Raw genomic sequence first — 21,703 nt, 5'->3', positions numbered from 1 at the left:
AATCCTGTAAGACTTTTCAGTCACTCAATTTTTATGGAGATTTTTGTCCTGTGAATATCTAAATTAATTTATCCCCATCATTTAGGAATGACACCTGTGCATTTCATTCCACCCCTAACTTCCTATTTCTCCTGCTTTCAGCAACAGCTGACGTTTTGTGTGACAGTCACTGCTGATCCAATTTCCAGGTAGCTCAGAGTCACCTCTTTGATTTTCTGTTATCTTTCTGTCCCTACAATGTTGTCCCTCTCCCGAAGGTATTGACGCATGCTGGAATAGAGTTCCAAAGTGTCAGCCACCCTTTTGTACTCCAGCTGAGTGGCCATTCTTCATGAGTGAGACTAGACTGTCAGTAGCGTAAGCTATCTGACTGCAGGGGGCATCACAATTCAGCATGATTCTGTCCTCGCCCATGTTCACATGTACATAAATTCCAGTAAGGGTCATTGGATAGTAATTAGGAGCATGAACCTTGTTTGATTTTTCATTCCTAGCCCGGAGGTGCTGCGACCAATTGTAGTGACCTCCTGGTACCTGTCTGAGATCAGCTAACTCAGCACAGATAGGGGTTACCAACCCTCCAGGATTGTTTTGGTGTCTGCAAGATTTAATAATTAACCTCCTGGACACTGCTGCGAGCAAACCCAGGAGAAAAATCATAGGGGGCGTTAAGTTTTTTTTCACTTTCTTTGAACACTTTTGTTTATGAGTTATAAAAACATTGGTGATGGGACCAAAGGCTGATTGACTGGAGGAGCGGCAGTTGAAGGGGGGGGGAGGTCATGTGCTGAAATCTTCAGGAATCCATCCAACCAGAGTTGGCAACCCTAAGCACAGACTAGGATTCGAACTTGAGGTTGCCTTGGCTTACATCTGTGCTGAGCAGCTAATTTACCAACTTTGTCATCAGTTGGAGTCCCTCCTTGGTTTTGCTACAGTAACGTACAATTCAAACTGTGAAAAACCACGTCAAAGGCGTCATGAAACATTTGAAAACAAATCTTTATTTTTTTTTGTCAACTATAAAGACAATGTTAATTAAATAAAAGACACAGCATTAGTTTCCTATTGTGTATGTAATTCACAGCATAGACTCCTGATTTCTGTGAGAATATACAGGACTTTTCAGCGGGAAGGAGGGTGTGTTATTTTAACATATGTATGAATATTTGAAATACACATCATGGTTCTAGAAAATCACACTCTTTGTACAGGAGTTTGTTGTAACAATTTGGATTCTGTTATGAATTTATCATGCAAAACAGATAGAATAGAATTATGTTTAAACATGGCGATGGTTTCTGATTGGTTGAACACCATGAACTCAGCTTTGTTCCTTCGTGATCTGCATCAGAAATGATATTGTAAATAATTATGTTAAACGAATTGAAACAGTATCGGGGTCGAGTTACCTAATACTGCATTTATCAGCCAGCTTTTAAGGGGAAGCTAGATAAACACATGAGGGAGAAAGGAATGGAAGGTTATGCTGATAGGGTTAGATGAAGAGGGGCGGGAAGAGGCTCGTGTGGCGCATAAGCACGGCACAGACCAGTTGGGCCGAACGGCCTGTTTCTATGCTGAACATTCTATGTAATTCAATTTTGGTTGAAATGAAATAAAATTGTTCTACACTATCACATCCTACTGTGCATGCTGCCCGTTAACAATTATTACAACTCTTTGATCATGATCAATGCAAGAAACAGTTTACAGTTACGTGTTAACACATAATGCTGAAATACATGACAGGTCCATCAGCATCTACAAAGAGAAACTCGGGTTAATGTTTCAGGTGTTGACCTTGGCTGTGATGAAGGATTAATAGCAGAAATGTTAACATATGTTTCTCTTTACAGATACTAATAGACCTGCTGTGTAATTCCAACATTTTCTGTTTTTTTTATTTTTGGTTTCCAGCATTTATGTTTTTATTTGTACAGCTAAATTATGTTCCGTCAGGTTAGAAGGACCTCCCTACCTAACAGCACTGTGGGAGCACCTTCACCACATGGACTGCAGCAATTCAAGAAGGCGGCTCACCACCACCTTCTCCAGGGCAACCAGAGATGGGCAATAAATGCTGGCCATGCCAATGATGCCCATCTCCCGAGAATGAATTTTTTTTTAAACTAGAATGTACTGGAAAACGGCTGGAGGCAGGATCAACTGGTGCAGGTTATGAGGGGCTACGCTATTAGGAGTAAGGATACTGCAGGTATGACTAAGAGAGACAGGACCCTCAGGAGCTGGGTAAGCAGGGGTTAGGCTACCAGGGCATGGGTACTAGGGGCAAGGCTAACAAGGACAGTGTCATTAGCAAGAGGGCTTTCAAGGGTCATGCAGTCAGAAGCTGTGAGGCAGCTATCAGAAGCATGGCTATTGGAGGGAGGACTGGGTTATCAGTTCATATAATTACAGGTTTACCTGGTCCTTTTGCTGGTTGATAATACGATACCGCACCAGCAGCACCATATTACTGAGTTAGTTCACGCCTGGTAAAGACCAGTAACTCACAGCAATCACAATCACAAATAAATACTGAGATGCCTCCTACAAGTCAAATAATCAAAGAAATGACCAAAACCAGAGTGATATTCTATATATTCTATGTATTTACATTAAAAACATAAATAGTTATTTTTTTAATGTAAATGTACATTTTATTAAATGCTCATGTGTCAATCCCAGCAATCTAATGACTTTAGGATCTCACTGGATGTGAATTGTCCTTATGACATCAATAGAACAATTGGTGCAATAGTTCACACTTGCTGAAGGGTGTAAAATGCTCTTTCACTCGTCATGTGAAACATTAAGGTGAGAAGGAAACTATTAAAATTACATTTATGTTCACAGAATAAAATAGAAACATAGACAACAGCTGAAAATGGATGTAAAAATGTTGTTGAAAAAAATAAACAAAACTACACATAACCATAGTCGAATAGCAATAATGAATTAAACAAACTGTGTTTGTCTAAGATTTGGGATGGTGGCTTTGTATTAAAGTCACCTTTGATCCATGCCACATCACTGTCTGGTGTGTTGAAAGGCTACAAGCACACACCTTCTCATCAATTACTGCCTCGACACATCAATACACTATACGCAGGATGCTGACTATAAAAAAAAATACTCCTCAGACTTGGGCAAGATCCTGAAGTGCATCTGCCTTTGCGGCTTTCATCCTAGGCGATTAAAGGAGCACTACATCACAACTAAAATCACTAACATTTTACTTATTGGCGTCCAGACACTGCCTGGACGGTTAATATTAAAACCATTTTTTTTTATTACAGTACTTCTTAAAAAAAAAACAATTTTACCACTCTCGCTCTCTCCCTAACATTGTGAGAACCATCACTTTGGAGTTCTCCAAGATGCTTGTTCATCCCATTTAATATTACATCAGTAAGTTGTACTTCCAATCTTTTGCACACATTGCTGGAAAAAAAATAGACTCTGCTGCCTTAGAATTATATATTGGTTATAATTTGAACTATTCCTTCCCTAAAGAGGCATTAGTTAGGCTGAGTTTATGGCATAAAGCTCCTTAAAAGGGTCATTCTTGCCTGGTAGAGCAATTTGATAAAGATATTTGCACATATATAGCACCTTATCACATCAAAATATCTTGAAACGCTGCACACAGTGAATCTCTTTTTGAAGTACAGAAATTATTAAACTTTAATAAACTAAATAAGAACAATATACTTTTAGAAAATCACAAAAGTCATGCCTGCAGTAGATATAGCATCTCCTGCAGTGCAGCTTACCCTATCGTCTCATGCAGTTTGTTTCCAGAACTTGCTGCGATGTAGAAGTTAGCCTAATATGCAAATAACCAGTGTAGTCATGGTCACCCTTTATTCTACAAATTGTTCTAGTAAGAATGTCTCTGTTCAAATTGGTGGCGTGAAGTTTGACAATAAACAGCTGTAGAAAAGTAGATCAATCAAACACAAGGGCATTAAAGGGGCACAAAGTTTTTGGTAAACTTTTTTTCCAACTGGGGACATTAAAGTCATTGAGAGAGTAGATTCACCAGGGCAATCCCAGGGATGGAAAGCTATAGTTATAGTTATAGAGGGGAGACTTGAGATACTGGGACTATTTCCACTGCAGCAGAGAAGGCTGAGAGGAGATTTAGTAGTTTTTTAAAAATTAGCAAGCGTTTGGATAGAGCGAAAGGGATAGGGTTATTTCCTCTGGTTGGGGAGTCAGTGATGAGGGATCATTGATTTAAAATTGTCACTGAGACAATGAGGAGAAAGGCTAGTAGCAAGTTTTTTTTTAACGCAGAGAGTTGCTGGGGCTTATAATGCTTTGCCATGGGAAGTGGTTGAGACAGAGACTATTGCATCTATTAAGGGAAAATTGAATAAATATTTGAAACAGAGGAAGAAGACAAGGGGCTGTGGGGAGATCCAATTACATTGTGTGTTTTGTAAATAAATGGAAATAGATTTTCTCAACACCATTTCAAAAAGGCAATGCCCCTTTAATCGTGTAAAAAGCTTTGGAAAACTGTAACCTTTTCTGGGAATGTTTAAATTTCCTTCAGAATCTCACCCTAGGATAATATACAGCAGTTGGCAAATGCAACTATTTTACACACTGGCAATACGTTATTATTTTAACATTTAAAAAAAAACTTTTTTTTTTCAAAGTCTTAATTTTGCTGTCTGTCAGCAACTGGGAGTCCATCACTGACCCCCTTACCCTCACAGTCCCTCTGGATGGCCCCCGGGGACTGGGATTGCCCAGATACCAAGTTGCTCTTGCTGGTCTCCCCGCCGGCCTCTTTGTTGGCCGCCTGGCTGCCTTCTCCGTGCGTTTTCAAGTGCTTGGTGAGGTGGTCGGTCCTCATGAAGACCCGGTTACAGATGGGGCAGAAGAACCTCTTGGAGCCCGTGTGGGTCTGGAGGTGCCGCTGGAGCTCGTCGGACCGGGTGAAGCGCTTGCCGCAGAAGAGCCAGTTGCAGACGAAAGGCCGGTCTCCGCTGTGCCACCTCAGGTGAGCCTTCAGGTGCGAGGTCTTTACATAGGCTTTCCCGCAGCCCGGGATGTGGCAGTTGTGAAGGATTTTCTTCTTGTTGCCGCCCTCCGTGGATGTCCCCAGTCTCTCAGCCTCCAAGCAGTTGGGACAACGACAGCTCCCCTGCCCCGAGCTTCGAGACAAGGACCGCCTGGTGCTCTTTGCCCTGCTGACTCCTTCCAATGTCTGGTTGAGGACCAGGGGCTCCTGGACGGGGTCAGTTTGCTTATATCCATCCTGGTTGATCAGAACTTGGCTTGACTGTAGCAAGTGAGTCGGTGGGGCGCAGATCTGGTGGTCTGATCCATAGCTCCCTAATGGAGGCTGAAGCCCTCCTGGATGGGTGGGGTTTTGGAGGCCACCTTGCGTGTTCTGAAGGTCCATCCAGCTCGATCCGGCGTGTAGGTCCCACCAGGTGGCCGAGAGACCCCCATCCTCTGTAGCACCACCCTGGTGAGAAGGTCTGAACCAAGAGTCGTGATAGTGAGCCATGTCAACACGTGGGTGCAAGGAGTTAGAAAAGTAATCAACCGTCGACTGGACGTTGGGTTTGAACTGGACACAATCCTGAGACTTTAAGCCCGGGCTGTTAAGTAAGGCATACTTATTATTAAAGGTAAAGTTGGGAGTTGCGTTTAAGGAGGGGCTAAAGGCACTGCTTCCGGACGTGGTTATCCCCAAGTTCTTGGGAAGGGCGGCCGATTTCCAAGAGTTGAAGCCCGATGTTAGTGGCGATGCCTGCTGTTCCCCGATGCTACTCCATGTGGCAGTTTGCATTGCCGAGGGACCTTCCACCAAGAGTCGAAGCCGACTGCAACGAAAAGAAAATGTTAACCAGACAGTGAAGGACTGTCCTTTTTAAAAACGACGTTTGAGTGAACGGGAAATATCATGAGTCAAGCGTGCGTGCTACAATTGTCATTAAATTAATAGCGTGCCCATTAATCAACGAAATTGCAGACCTGTCACGGAAAGGACGTGGTTATTTCCCAACACTTCGCACATAAAAGATAATTAGGCACAACGCGCCACTGTGTTGAGAGACATTTGTGTAAATATCTACAATCAGAACAAGAAACCTGGCCCGAGCACTCAAATGGACAATTTTTTTTTAAAAAATCAATTAAAACCAGAACGTCTATCTGATCCTATTTATTTAGCGCGCACCCATTTGATGCGTGCTGAAGGAATCTCGGGTTTTGCCAGCAAGGTATCCCGGAGTTATATCTGGTCAAGGCAGGAACAAAGTCCAAAACTTGGGTTCTGCAAACGTTTAAACTTGAATTGACTGACTGTTCCCCACCCCCATCCCACTGACTGTCCACAGAGGAACATACAGTTTGGGAAGGGGAGAGGGAATTAATTTATGGAGCAGGGAAAAATGGGACTAAAGAGCCAAGAAGAGAAATAATCCCTAATGAAAATACGTACTGCTTATTAAAAGGGAGAAAGGACCGATATGTAAACACAATACTACACACCCAGCTCTCAATTCAACCTGTTTACGGTACTACCTGCAAAAGCGGAGTCAAACCTTGTAGAATAGTTTAATATTAGTCATTTTCTGTTTCCATATCACTCACATACACACTTTTTATATATATATTGTGCAGATATATTTCTGAGTTTAATATTGTATTGGGCTTCAGATTTATGGGAAAAGATCAGTCCATTACATTTGGCAAAATGGTCTCCAGACACAAGATATGATCAGATTTTATGATTCAATGCTTTCCAATTAATATACGCGACCACTGAGTAACCACTTGTCAGTGTCAAAACTGACTTATGTCGTGTACATATTTGGAGAGCTTTCTACTTTCTTCCACCGGCATCTCCACATACTTTCTTCCTCGCACTCCTGGACAGCAGGCAAGAAAAAAACTTGCCATCTGATATACTATCCGTCTTTTACCTCTAGCCTCCAATCTCTCTTGCAACCTTTATTGTTTCTCCCTACTTCATCGAGACTACGATGCTGATAGCTCCTCTGAACTGCTGTCTCTTATTCTTAACCCTGCACGCCCTTCCTGGTCACTGCATCCTCAATATATTGAAGTCAAGACTCGCCGCACTGCCTCCTACTCTTCCTCATGACCTGAAAGTTGGGACATTCCCTCAGCCTTTCCTTCCTTCTACAGTTTACAGGTTTTCAAACTCATTCTGGCCATCACCCAATTCCTACTATTTTCAAACTGGTTGGTGTCCTGCACTATTGGGCCTCTTCCTACACCTCGATTACTCAACAAAAAATAATCCAGTACAATTTGGTTTGTAAGCAGCCACACAAACAGTCTGGGTTGTTCATAAAATGAAGGAAAGCAGATTGTAACAGGGGTGCAAAATTCGCTTTTGGGGGAACTGGGATGAATCCAGAATTACCCCAGATCCTTGTGCATCCAAAGACAACATAATCAGCTCATGAGTTAAAGGGGGAGAGGTGTTTCCCTCTATTCCAGAATATTGTGAGTTTGTCTATGGGTTTGAGATGGGGTCTGATCCTTTTTGGCTGCTTGTTTTGGTTACAGTTTTCTGTCAGAGCTGCTTGCTGGGGCATATCTGATCATCACGCTTTGATGGGTGTGAGGTATAACTAACATATTTACACCAGAAGAGTGAGTCTAAGACCAGCGATAATTTTACTTATCTTGTAGACACTTTTTTTTTAAAAAAAGCAAATGAACTCCAGTTTGACTGCAAACAGTAGCCATAACGTCACATTTCCACACAGAAAAAAACTACTTCAAATGGCTGGAAAGAAATCCGTTTGTAAACTTATCCCAAAAATTACACCATATCAATAACTCACTTGTAACTTTGTTAGTTGTAAAATGAATCATTAACACAGACATTTTAGTCTCAGAACATACGCAGTGTACAGCAGCATTTGAATTTGAAACCATATCGTTATTGAAACTTAATTTTCGTATCTTGCCCATTATAGTCTTGTGAAAAATCTAAATATTTTGGTGACTGTCCCTCAGAAACCTTCCACCTCCTCTGTGTCAGACTGATGAGGGCTTTTTCCACAAGAATCTAATGCTGGTATTAGATTTTGTTTTAACTGTGCACACGTCTAGAAATAAACAAAATATTTCTTAGTGTTGGAATATACTAAAGCAAAAATAGAATTTGTGGCGATTTACTGTAATGTTGCGCGATATTCTTAAGTCGGCACCTCAAATTGCTCCCATCGCTATCAGTGACAGACCTGTGACTATCAGTATTCCACTCTATGCTCCTGAGACACAACGCAAGTTTGGAAGGGGGAGAAACTATAATTGCACTATTGGATATTCTTCTCACAAGTCAAAAAGGTCGGTAACCAGAGGACTCAGATTTAAGGTAATTGGCAAAAGAACCAGAGGGGACACGGGGAAAAAAATTACGCAGTGTCTGGAATGCACTGCCTGAAAGGATGGAAGCAGATTCAGTAATAACTTTCAAAAGTGAATTGGATAAATAGTTGAAGGGGCAAAATTTGCAGGGCTATGGGGAAAGAGCAGGGGAATGGGACTAATTGGATAGTTCTTACAAAGAGTCGGCACAGGCAAGATGGGCCGAATGGCCTCCTTCTGCGCTGTATCATTCCGTGATAACAGAAACAATAACAGAGATTGAGTTTGTTATGCCTGGGTTTTAATTTATGGCCACACACTTTGAAAGATTAACAAGAGACTGCCAGTAGTTGTGTGTCATCTTCACGAACTGCTAAGGGCGTTCTCTGTGACGGACCTAAAAGTGAGTTCAGTGCTCCTTCAAAGACTGATGAATTTAAGTTCTAAATTCTTCAGCACAATGTCAGAAATGTCAAACATCATCATTCCAGGAAGAAGTTGCCGAATTCACTCACCTCACAGGAAGCATTCCTAGCAGCCTGTGAAATTAGAACACAACCGACTGACAGCTGGTGACAGCAATTTTAAAACAAACAGGCCTATTCCTGCGGCGATAACTTAAAACTCAACAATAATATAAGCTTCAGAACTCCACCTCTGCTGCTTTTCTCTGTTAATCGTACTTGGCGGGAACTCCAAATAATCAGCCAGTGTTTCTTTTTCTTTCTCTAATCCTGTGTTAAACTAAAGAAAAAATGAGTATAATTTATGCACACATAGTTTACACTGTGGCAAAACTTTACCTGCAGTGTTCAATTCAAAATTCATCGCACCCCCCTATTCTAACCCATCGTCCCCATCACCTCAAAACGGAGCAACTCCTTACCTCTCGGAATCTTTCACTCCTACAATATACACGGTTAGAAAACCCAAGCTTAGCATTGCCTAATCATTACTTCCTGTTTATTTCGTCTTTCCTTCTACTCGTTTTAACTTTGGGGTTTCCCTTAGCCCTTCATATAGAATTCTGAATAATAATAAAATCACAATGCAAATGATTAATTTATATTAAATATGTAGATGACAGAAACCCATAAAATCTCTTTTCTCTACTTGTCTCTATTTTTGAATGTGTTTAACTGAGTGTGGCTTTTATTTTGGCAAAACGGAGTCCCTTTAAATCTTGCTCTTTAACATTTTCAGAATCTCAGTGGAAATCCTTTCTTAGAATAAAAACATAGCTAATGAGGTTGTGAGGTAGTGATTTGGCAGGTATTTTTCATGTGGCATTAATCTGCTGTATTATAATGAAACAGGAGAGACACGATAGAATCACACACACACATATACATATATAAATGCTAAATTATAGCATCCCTGCAGTACAAGCCAAGGAAGTCCGAGCCTCCGTTCCTGATTTATAATGAGTTAGCAGATCTCAATTAAGTTCACGGCGTAAGCACTAAAATCAGCCTTGAGGGATGGGAAAGCCAGGGTTCCCGCGCACTGTCCTGTGACCCCTATTGGAAAGTGTGCCTGTGAATGTTGAGTATGGAGAAGATGGAGCTTCTCCCCTTCCCAGTGCTCTGTCCAGACTCACACCTGAAGAATGGGCACCCAGGTGAGGTACAGGGGGGTGCCAGGTGAGGTACAGGGGGGGTGCCAGGTGAGGTACAGGGGGGGTGCCAGGTGAGGTACAGGGGGGTGCCAGGTGAGGTGGTGCAGAGCTGTACCCCAGCACCAGTCACTGCCCTCAGGAGAGAGGCATCAGAACTTTCCTCTCTCTATGGGGCTCACTATATCGAAATATCGATTCCAAACGCCTGTTTTCCGTGTTCTCGCCGATTAACGAGGTCCCAATCCTGGCCAAGAACATTGAGGAAAATCGCTGCCTACCTGCTCTTTCGCCGGCGGTGTTAATTTCCGTTTCCCTCTTTACTCCGTAAACCCACGGCGGGTTGTTGTAAAGGATCGTGCGGGAGTGTTGACACACACACACACACACACACAAAAAACCTTCCCCAAAATGACAGGACTTTTAAAGAGGCGCCACCCGTCGAGACTGCCGCTTTCAGCAGGTAATCAGGCCAAAGCTGAGTTTGGGGCCAAGAACTGCAGTTCCTCTGAGGCTGATGGACACACAGGGAGGGAGGGAGGGAGCCGGTTACCGGTTACTGTTGGGGCTCTGGTTGCAGGCTGGTCTGGTTTGGGCTCGGCTCAGCTCCTCTCCCTCCTCCTTCTGCACTGGTTCTGATTGACGAGTTGGTCCTTTTACCGCGGGATCCGGCAGCCGGCTCCTCCCACCCGGTGACTCTACAACAAACTTGCAAGTTCACAGAAAAACCGCAAACAGCCAACGAAGAACTCTGGCTGACTTTCCTGACACTTCACAGTTTCAATTTTTTTTTGGGGGGGGGGGGGAGGGGGGAGGGGAGATAGGTGTTTATACATTTCCATTTATTAATGCAATATCACAACCATGAACGAAAACATCACCCTATTTCATAAAGGACCCGATTAATCCACCAATACCCCTTGTATTCTATGCAATGTATCTGTTTAATAAACAGGAATTAGCCTGCTATCGGATATGATAACTGTTAATATATTCTGTTATATTAACAGAGGTTTTAAGACTGCGTTTCTTTTTTTAAAAGGACTTCAACTGATGCTGCAAAAATAATTAATTGACCGTGAAGAACTTTGGAGCGTTTTGAGTGACTCGATATGGCTCTTTCTTTAGAATTATTTTTTTCTGCACTAAATCCTATTCAACTCTTCAATGTCCCACCACAAGGATCCACAGACTATATGAGTAGCACCAGATTATAGATGCAGAGGGGTCGCCCTTGGAAACTGTCCCAAGGCGTGGGGCGGGGGGGTTTTCTGGACCCTAACGGGATACTGTAGCAACTATTTTCGGTTATGGTTTTGCCGTGAATGCAGAAGCAGGAGACCAGACAACCGCGGGATCTCACCCAGCGATTTCAGTTAACTTTGCTAGAAAGGCAACGGCTTCACAAGGGAATGGGGCTAATGGTCAGGGGGTTTAGGAATTTATTCATTTTTCGGAAGTCTGAATATAATAAACTATACGCAACTTAAAATCGACAAATGAAATACAAAAGGAATTCAAATGACTCGGGTTTTTTTTTCTAAAGGGAGGTGTCTGCAATTCATTTAATCTCCTCCAGCCTCGAGATGTTCTTTCTTGTAAATTATCACAAAACGGTTCGGGAGTGAACTCGATCTGACCTGACTTCCTTGACCCAGCATGTTGGCTCCTGCCTTCTTTGAAGCCACGAAATGAATGATTGACCCGCGTTCAATGGTGAAATGACAGCACCCAGTGTCCGTGAGCGAGTTGCAGCAGATTTCATCTAAATCATTTACAATGCTATATTTTGGAGATCATTGCAGCCGATTCCATTACGTTAAAGAGACCATCCGTCTCTCTACTGTATAATATAATTCATCTGTCTACAACAACTTGCATTCACGTGTCACCTCCAATGTGTCACCTTCACCTTTGCGAGACACTTGCGAGAGCAGGAAGAAAAAATAATTAAAAGGAGTAAAGAAAACGATGGAGGGAAAGATTAGGAGGGCTGACCCAAAGCTTGGTCAGAAAAGATAGATGGTTTTTAACGGCGGAGAGGGACGTGGAGAGGTGGAGGGTTTCAGGGGGAGAATTGCAGAGAGTAGCGCCAAGATGACAAAGGCTCCATCACCAATGGTGGGGCAAAGGGAGGATGCACAAAAGGCCAGAGTGGGTGAACTAAAGGGTGGCGGTCAGGAGGAGGTGGCAGATTTTTGGATGAGCTGAGGCCATGAAGGGATTTGGAGGTGAGACGAGGATTTTAAATCCAGTGTGACTGGAGGATAGGGAGCCAATGTAGGTCAATGGAGATGGGCAGTTGAGGTTTGAGCAAGTTGGAGTGGTTGATGGTGGAGGATGAGAGGCTGGTGAGGAAGATATTGGGGAACTGGAGTCTAGAGATGACAAAGGCATGGACGCGGGTTTCAGAAGCAGTGGGCTAGATAGCGGTGGAGACAGGTTATGTTGTGCAGGTGGAAGCTCAGTTCTGAGTCAAACAGGATGCCAAGATTTCACGTGGCCTAGTTCAGCCTGAGAAATCAGCCAGGAAGGGGAATGGAGTCAGTGGTGGAACTGGAGTTTGGGGACAATCATCATGGCTTTGCCTTTCCAGTGCTCAGTTGGAAGAAATGTTGACTCATTCATGACTTGATGTGTGCAGGCAGTCTGACAGCACAGAGGTGGTCGTGGGGGTCGAGGGAAGTTGTGGAGAAATAGTGCTGGGTGCCATCAGCACACCCATGAATGCTGACCCTGCGCCTGTGGATGATCATTAAGAGGAGGCATGTAGATGAGAAAAAGGTGGGGACAAGGATATATTCTTGGGGGACTCCAGAAATGAAATTGCAGGGCAGGAAGAGAAGCCACTGATGGGCTCTATTTACCTACCTGTCATTCTCTCCTAATGACTATCGCTCCATCTCAAGTAGCAACATAACATTTAAAAAAAACAGAAACTGCTCGCAATACAGAGCAGATCGCTCAGTGTCTGTAGAGAGAAAAAATAGGGTAAAATTTGGAGAACCGACTGTTCTTCTGATCGAAACACTGACCTTTTTACTTTTCAGATAATGACTGACCTGCTGCGTATTTCCAATATTTGCTGAATTATTTCAGATTTTCCGCATTTGCAGCGTTTGTAACCTCGAGCATAAACAATTTAATGTAGAAATGTTAATATCAGAAAAAAATCTTTACGAGAAAGCCAATACAAGGACAGGGCAAAGTCCAATTACTCACAGTCCGATTCCAAAACGACCAAACGATTTTTGAACAATTTGGAAGCCATTAGTTCAATGTGGCTGTCTGATAACTTTATCCCCAGCGAAAACCATTCAGACTTGATATTATCGAAATGTTCAGTCTCGAAAAGATCAGCTGATCCAGAGTATCCACATTTTTCAAAATGAAATTAGTGAGATTATTGATATACAACGGAGCTTGTTGGGTACATGGGAGAGATTATTGGGTTCACGGGGGAGATTGTTGAGTACACGGGAGAGATTGTTGAGTATAAGGGGGAGATTGTTGGGTACACGGATGGGCGGGGGGAGACTTTTGGGTACACGAGGGAAGATTGTTGGGTACACGGGGGAAATGGTCGGGTACACGCCGGAGGTTGATGGGTACACGCGGGTGAAGCGCGTTTCTGTCCTCAATCAACACAAAATTCAGATATTAGTGGTAGAATCTGTTGCTTAGTTCTTCAATAGAGATTTATACAGTGACATTGAAGAATTTTATACATGTATTTGTATTAAATGCAGTATAAGATACAATTATATAACACAAAACGACAGTTAAGCAAAATAAATGTATGTGACTTCAGGACTTTTAAAATCAGAGATTATTGGGATATTTTAACAAAGATTGTGAGAACAGAGCATAATCTTTGCGACTCATTAAAAATCACGCAGAATGGCTATATTATACCTCAGTTGTTATGCGAAATAATGATAAACTTGGTTCATGGTAGATAATAGAAACAGGACGATGAATACAGGAAGACAGAGAACCAACTGGATACTTAAAGCAGGACATTGCATTGTGCACATATTTAAATAAAACTATCCCTTTAATCATGTATTTATTTCCAAAAGTCTTCATGCTGAACAAGGGCGCCAATCTATTTGAGAAACGTCAAAGAGCAAGTTATTCACTTGGGTAGTAATAGCTGTCAAAAGCTTTACCTGCTCTCTCCTCGCTTGTACTCCAAGGATTCCGCCTTACGTGCTAATTTGGTTTAGATCCGAGTAAAAGTATTTGTGTGATCTTCTAAATCGCTTTCACGTTCTCCGAAAGAAGCTTTACAGGGGGATTAGAAACGGGTATTTTTTTTCCCAGTGGGAGCTAGGTGTAGTTTGAAGAACTGGTTTGTGAAGAAAATACAAAAGCAGAGTATGGCTCTTTATTAAATTCCTCCCAATCCCGACCTCCCCTCTTGGGGAATGCTGCCTTAAAGTTTTCAAAACTTTTTCAAAACTGCCTATATACAGTTCAATTCTATAGATCTAGTCAAAAACAAGAAATGCGAGTGAGAGAGAGAGGGTGCAACTATACCAATGCAACGCGGTCTGTAAATAACTGCATCATCAGACAAACGACTTCAATTGACTGATCATGAGCTGAGAGTTTATTTTTCAAAATCCTTTCGAAATAGTTTTATGATCGACACATGGTAATCGCGGTTGGTTGAACTGAACAATTTTATTTTTTACATTCACGATGTTGTTTTGCTGTAACTATTCTTATTCATTTGGTCCGTGGACCCATCTGTTCGCAAAACAAAACAAAACAGATGTTAGGGCTAAAAAGGTTAAGCCGCACCTTTCAGAATAAATTCGAAGGCTCGTTCCGAATCCCGATTTATGACCAACCATTACAAAACAAACTCAAATTCTTAGCAATTGTCATCATTTATTCCTGCTGTGATTATTATTTGAGCATAATTCACTATTTGAGCCGTCATAAAAGGTGACTTTTAACTGGTTTCCAGTCCCAATCCTTGATTTATTTTAAGTCTATCAATGAAGCTAACGATTAAAGATAATATCATTATCCTTTTCTGTGAGGGAGTTCCAATAAAGCATCAGACACATACAAGAAGCATATTGTCCTTGTGCGACCTATATTTAAATAACACATTTTCAGAATAAACGTCCTCTGCTGACCGATTGGGATAACAAAGAATTTCGGGAGGTCTTTTGCAAAACAAATTTCACTGAAATACAGTAATAAGATAGCACAGTCCCGGAAAATAATATGGAGTTTAGAAAATATCAGATGACACACAGTGGGCAGTTTCAGGGTACAGTAGGGTAATGGAATTCCCTCCCTAAACCTCTCAGCCTCTCCACCTCCCTCTCCTCCTTTAAGTTGCTCCTTAAAACCCACCTCTTTGACCAAGCTTTTGGTCACCTGTCCTAACATCTCCTTTTGTGGCTCGGTGTCAAAATGTTGTCTGATAATCGCTCCTGTGAGGCGCCTTGGGACGTTTTACTAGTTAAAGGCTCTAGATAAATGCAAGCCGTTGTTGTTGGTTATATTGTTGTTGGACTAATAATCCATAGAAGTGAGGTTAAATCCCACCATGGCAGTTTGAGAATTTGAATTCAGTTTTAAAAATCTGAAAATAAAAAGCTGGTATCAGTAAAAGTGACCATGAAGCTGTCTGATCGTCTAAAAACTCAACTGGTTCATGAGTGTCCTTTTGGGAAGGAAACCTGCCGTCCTTACCCAGTCCGGTCTATATGTGACTCCAGTCCCACACCAACTTGGTTGACTCTTAACTGCTCTCTGAAGTGGCCTAGAAAGTCACTCAGTTGTATTAAAACCATAACCAGCGGTTCAAGAAGAAAGCCCACCACCACCTTCTCAAGGGCAACTAGGGATGGGTAATAAAGACAGGCCTTGTCACCAACACCCAAGAATGTATAATAAAATATATACTGGATAGATAAATAATGTAATGCAATCAATGACAGCTATTGTAGCCGAGAATTAGGCTTCCAGTAAATGGCTAAATTGTTAAAAACACCAAATCCGTAATATATTGTGTTGATAACAACCAAATGCTCTCGTGTTTGATGATAATTTCTAGTTATTATTTAGTCAAATATAAATGGGTTATACACAATTTGTTGATATAAGTCAACTTCAGTGGGGCCTTTGGTCAGTTACCGGTACGATATCAGCATTGGTGTGTAAGACCGGTTCAAACACCTCCTTTTCACCAATGCATATTTCAGTGGTTATTGCAAAGCAGATTCCCACTAATCCGTGCAGACTTGTTAAATTGATTTTAAAATGGTAAAACTGCTCTTACCATCACACTTTGCATGCGGCACGGGAGTGAACCCATAAAAATAATATAATATTTAAATGTTATTTAGTTATGAGATATAAATTTGCTGCTTGGACAACTATACTTGAGATCTGATTTCCGGGTTATACAGCGTATCAAACCGGCGTGGTGATATTATGGGCTACAAATAATATATTTTATTGATATATTCTAAAAATATTAACATTTAACTGTATCTATGGGAGCGGGAACGTGAAGCAGTGAATAGCATTCAGATAAATAACCAGAGTGAGCACTGACACACACACTATTACGATTAAGGTTAACAGAAAGATTTGCCTTGTTTAAGGCTACATTTAGCAGACAGGATCCTGTTGTATTCAGTTGGAGTTAGCAGAACTTAAGGGGAAATTTAATAGAGGTGTTCAATGTTATGAAAAGTTTTGGTAAGAGTAGACAGGGAGAAAGTGTTTCCACTGGCAGGAGGGTCAGTAACCAGAGGACACACATTTAAGATAATTGGCAAAAGAGGTTTGGGGGGTGGGGGGAGATGAGGAGTTTTTTTTTACATGGCGATTTGTTATGATCTGGAACGCACTGCCTAAAAGTGCGGTGGAAACAGGTCCAATAGGGAATTGGATATATAATTGAAAAGGAAAAAAATGCAGGGCTATGGGGAATGAGCAGGGGAGTGGGACTAATTGGAAAGCTCTCTCAAAGAGCCGACACAGGCACGATGGGCCGAATGGCCTCCTTCTGTGATCTATCATTCTATGAACCTGTCGCAGTGTTTGACCGTCAGGGCGAGCAGGAATTGCAGCAGCATTTTAGGAGTAAGAGGATCAGTCGCATTATTTCAGGATTAGGGCTGGGAGAAAGGATTGCTCCTTTTTGGAGTAAAGGTTAGTTCCCAGAATCTGGCGCATTATTTTCAATGTTAGATTTAATTGAGTATTAACCCGTTGCCGGATTTCTCATCACTTCTCACCAGATCACAAATTCCCAGTCTTGGCTATAAACTCCAAACCAATCACAAGGACCTCGCGGAGTCCCCCCTCTCTCACACACACGCATTTGCACACTTGTGATTTTAAACCCCAAGAACTGGTGGGTTGGGGGCGGGTGGGAGTTGAAAATAGTTGTTTTTTTTGGGGGTCGCTTTATTTCCGAGTTTAACGTCCAGGCTTCCCACTGGGAATGCAAAGTCGGAAAATGTTGCTGTTGCGACCCAAAAAAAACAACTGTTTTCAACTCCCACCCGCCCCCAACCCAACCCACCCGTTCTTGGGGTTTAAAATCACCCCCTTAGTGTGGTTACAGCCAATGGGCAGAAATTAGGCTGATCCGGTTATCAGAACCTGCCGCTCTCTTCTGTACAACCCACAGTTCTGCAATGACAGGATACACCTCTCCTCTGACAACCTCAGGCGTCTCTAAGATCTATGGACCTGTAGCCCGGAGAAAGGCACGCAGGGTTGACCTGTAGGAATGTCGAAACCGATTCTATCGAACCGAATGGAGGAAAACCACAGGTTCATTGCAAACTTTTTTTTTTTAAAAACCGCTTTGGAAGAGCAGTGGGATCGGAGAGAATTTCACATTTCAGTCTGTGTCGATTATAGGTCAGAAAATAAAGAGCATACAATTCAGAAAAAAAACACGAAGAACTTATTTTTCTATCTGCAGTGATTCCCATTGAATAGGAGACCTTTCTTTATGTGCCAAGTTAAGAAGTTGCTGATATAAGTAATTCCCTGTATGGGAAGCACTTTGAGACTTTCCTGAGAGAGTTAATAGGACCCTAGATAAATGCAAATCTTACTTTTCATCCCAGTCTGGAATCCCAGTCCCAAAACTGCAAAGGCAGTGTCTAACCTGCTATTCGCCCCTAAGATCTTACCTGTGACCCAGGAACTAGCAACATACGCGAAGCAAAAGGCTCTATGACTTGAATTGGTATCTCAACACAAAATATTACAGTTCTCCAATGAGATTATCTTCTATCTTTGTACTGGGGCTGTTTTTCAAAACCGTTTCCGTTCATTGACCACATCAAACCCTCAGCTCCGACCGTGTAGGTGCAGGTGGATCCTTACAGAATTCGTTTGCCAAGGAACTGGATTATGTGTGTGTGTGTGTGTGTGAGGGAGAGACGTGGGGCACAGATCGGAACATTGTGGTACGAATGGGAATTTGAATGTTATATCTTGATTAGGAATGGGATTATTCAGATCTAAGCGCAGTAGGTCAAAAGCAGAGCAGAGCTCCCCCTTATAATATCAGATCAAGAGGAATCGACTGTACTTATTTAAATGAGGAAAAGACAAGAGCTGCCAGTTAGCCCAGGCAGTAATGTCTCCCTCTGCATCCTTTCACACTCCCGGTGACCTTTGGTTCATGCACCCTCTGGTACTTTGTGGTTCCATCCTCATCCCCTCCACCAGCATCAGTAAAAAAGTAACCTTACCTAAAAGCAACAGTCAAGGTCAATTATTTCTAAAATAATCAGTTATCTCCCATAGCTGAGCAGTTGATCATTTTTGTCACACATTCAGACTAATTAGTGAACTTACAAACATTTTAAACATTCTAGCTCCCACATAACTGTACCCCAATATGAATCAGCACCTTCATTGTATAGGGATCCTGACTAAATCTTTGGCACTGCCAAATCATCTTGCCATTGAATATCACAAGGGCAGATTCACAAATAAGTTTCAGTCATTCCCCACCCCATGATCACTTTCTAAATAACTGGTCTATAAGGATATTAAAATAATAGAAAGAAGAAGGAACTTGCATTTTATTTACTGCTTTTCATGTCCCCAGGATGTCCCAACGCACTTTAATTAATTACTTCTAAAGTGTAATCACTGTTATTTTTTAGGCAAATGCTGGGGTTAAATTACACACAGAAAGGTCCTACAAGCAACAATACCTAGTTAACCTGTTTTAAAGTCCTTGATAATTATCATATACAACAATGTCCTCACACTGGAGTTGCTGTTAGTGAATATGGCCTGGTATGAATGAAGAAACAGCAAGACTTGACTATATTTTTTGTGAAGAATTTCTTTAGGCAAGGATGAGGAGCAGAAGATAAATTGTGACTTCACAAAAAAATGGCTGAAGTGATTAACTACTTTGAAGTTATTTCTGAGTGAAACCAAGTGTTCCGTCCCTATCAGAAATACCCAACACTAGCGGACAGGAAAATATCAAACTTCAACCATCCAGAATTTACCTACGATTTGAGTAATGCCAAAATATTCAGAGACTGCCCACATAATGGGAAAAAAAAAGAAACAATTGCGTTCTGTTACGCTGGCCGATTGCACTGGCTCATGGTAGATTTTATATTTGTGATTATGCAAATGAATTTTAGCAGAAACTTGAAGTGTAATCTAACCAGCACAATTTCAGGTACATTTTGGGTGCTTTTTCCCAATTGCACCCAAAGCGGAAACTCTAGCCCTGGATATTTAAATTTCAGCATTAGAATTTTTTAAAATTGAAAAACAACAACAACTTGCATTTATATAGCACCTTTAATGTAGTAAAATCCCAAGTGAAGAGCCAAGGCCCACAGCGCAGAGTATGAGAGAAGATGAGATACATCAAGAGCTATTGCTTAGAAAATGTCTGTTGGTATGTAAAGTGCGTCTGATTGCTCTTTTGAGAGAAGAGGCTTCAGAGAACAGATAACTTATTTAAGAATATTTATCAGTGTGTATTTTATGAATAACTTAAATCATAATTTGAACATAGCAACACATCATACACAGAAAAATAATGGGCTGGTGCTGTTTACTATTCGTTTTGACATACAAACCCCCGCTTTAGTTGTTACGTGGTTTGTGGTTCTCCAAGGACCACATCCATTCTTGAGGCATTGAAGAGCCTCTTGCTGAGTTTATTCTAAGAATATCTTGGACCTCACATTTACACAAACTCTTACTGGAATGTAAACCCCCTCTCCCATGGTGAAAGTATCAAAGTTGTGGAAAGCAACAGGAATGAACTTAATTGGGATCTAAACCACAAATGCATTCTGGCACTGTGAAGACCAGGATTATGAAACTAGGAATTCATTGTCCCCGTTCAACTAGCAAGAATCCAATACTGGATTCAAGAATTCAGAATTGAAAAAACTATGCAGTAATTATGTTATATAGATATCTTTCTAAATCTTTGAAAATATGTTGCATATGATTATGTGGAGAGGACTAGAGAAGCTGGGATTGTTCTCCGTAGAGCAGAGGCTGTTAAGGGGAGATTTAATTGAGGAGTTCAAAATTACGAGGGGTTTTGATAGAGTAAATAAGGAGAAACTGTTTCCACTGGCAGGAGGGTCGTTAACCAGAAAACACAGATTTAAGGTAATTGACAAAAGAACCAGAGGGGAGATAAGAATTTTTTAACAAAGCGAGTTGTTATGAATACATTGCCGGAAAAGGTTGTGGAAGCAGATTCAATAGTAACTTTCAAAAAGGAATCGGATAAATACTTGAAGGGGAAAATATTGCAGGGCTATGGGGAAAGAGCAGAGGAGAGGGACTATTTGGATAACTCTTTCAAAGAGCCAGCACAGGCACAATGATTCGAATGGCCTTCTTTTGTGTTGTATGATTCTATAATTCTATGATCTAGGAAAAGGTTTTCTCTGTGTGTTTTTTATAGTGAAATTGTGAATGCTTTCTTTATATTCATGTTTATCATTTTGCTACCAATACTGAACGCAGGAAACCTACCCTCTTAGAATTTATTGTGTGGTATATGTTAGTGACATCTAATGACAGAACTTCACTATTGCATTAACCCTTATTGGTACAATGCTGGCAAACTGTCCAAATTGGATAGCTTAGTTCAATTTTCTCCGTTCCTGAAGACAGTGACTTATGAATAGACTGGCAATAGCAACTCTCCGCTACCCCATCCAAGTGGGCATTCTTCAAGTGTGAGCTCAAACAGTGAGAAGTGGTAGGCTGTTCAACCATGGCCAGTGAACAAGGGCAGGTGTCCCACTGGTTTCCTTCCTTCCCTAGCCCAGAGACACTAAGCTCAAATATAGAGCTCCCGACTGTGGCCCCATCTAAAATCAGCTAGTTCAGTATAGATCAGGGAATGAAGCTGGGACTTTCCTGGTATATGTGGCCAGTCATCCACTGAATCATCTAGAAGTTAGATTGGAATTCCCTTGTTATGTGACGCCATTTAACACTGGATTCTGGTCTTGCTGGCATTAGGTCAATAAGTGAAACAATAATTCTCTTGGCAATCTCTATTGCAGCAACTTCACAAAAAGGACAGTCCAAACAAATTTTTATTTAAATTATTTATAAAATACACATTGATAAATATTCTTCAATAAGTCATCAGTTCTCTGAAGGGTCTTCTTTCAAAAGAGAAATCAGACATACTCT

At 41.5% G+C, this 21,703-nt stretch overlaps 1 protein-coding gene across 1 annotated transcript; it reads right to left on the bottom strand.

Annotated features, from left to right (window-relative positions):
- Positions 1 to 3,672: 3,672 nt before the first annotated feature.
- On the bottom strand, positions 3,673 to 10,611 carry LOC137300105 (transcription factor Sp6-like). Its single transcript, XM_067969198.1, has 2 exons — positions 10,276 to 10,611; positions 3,673 to 5,852 (listed from the first exon to the last, which is right to left on the bottom strand). Exon 2 carries the CDS (start codon positions 5,816 to 5,818, stop codon positions 4,676 to 4,678), a length of 1,143 nt encoding a protein of 380 aa, XP_067825299.1. The 5' UTR covers positions 5,819 to 5,852; positions 10,276 to 10,611; the 3' UTR covers positions 3,673 to 4,675.
- Positions 10,612 to 21,703: the final 11,092 nt, after the last annotated feature.

This window comes from Heptranchias perlo, chromosome 30, assembly GCF_035084215.1.
Source record: "Heptranchias perlo isolate sHepPer1 chromosome 30, sHepPer1.hap1, whole genome shotgun sequence".
In the NCBI taxonomy this organism is placed as follows: Eukaryota; Metazoa; Chordata; class Chondrichthyes; order Hexanchiformes; family Hexanchidae; genus Heptranchias; species Heptranchias perlo.
Note: the sequence above shows the minus strand (reverse complement) of the source record. Positions and strands in the feature narration are given on the sequence as shown.

Excerpts from the sequence above, each read along its gene's own strand:
- LOC137300105 (XM_067969198.1), bottom strand. The coding sequence starts at position 5,818 with ATGCAAACTGCCACATGGAGTAGCATCGGGGAACAGCAGGCATCGCCA.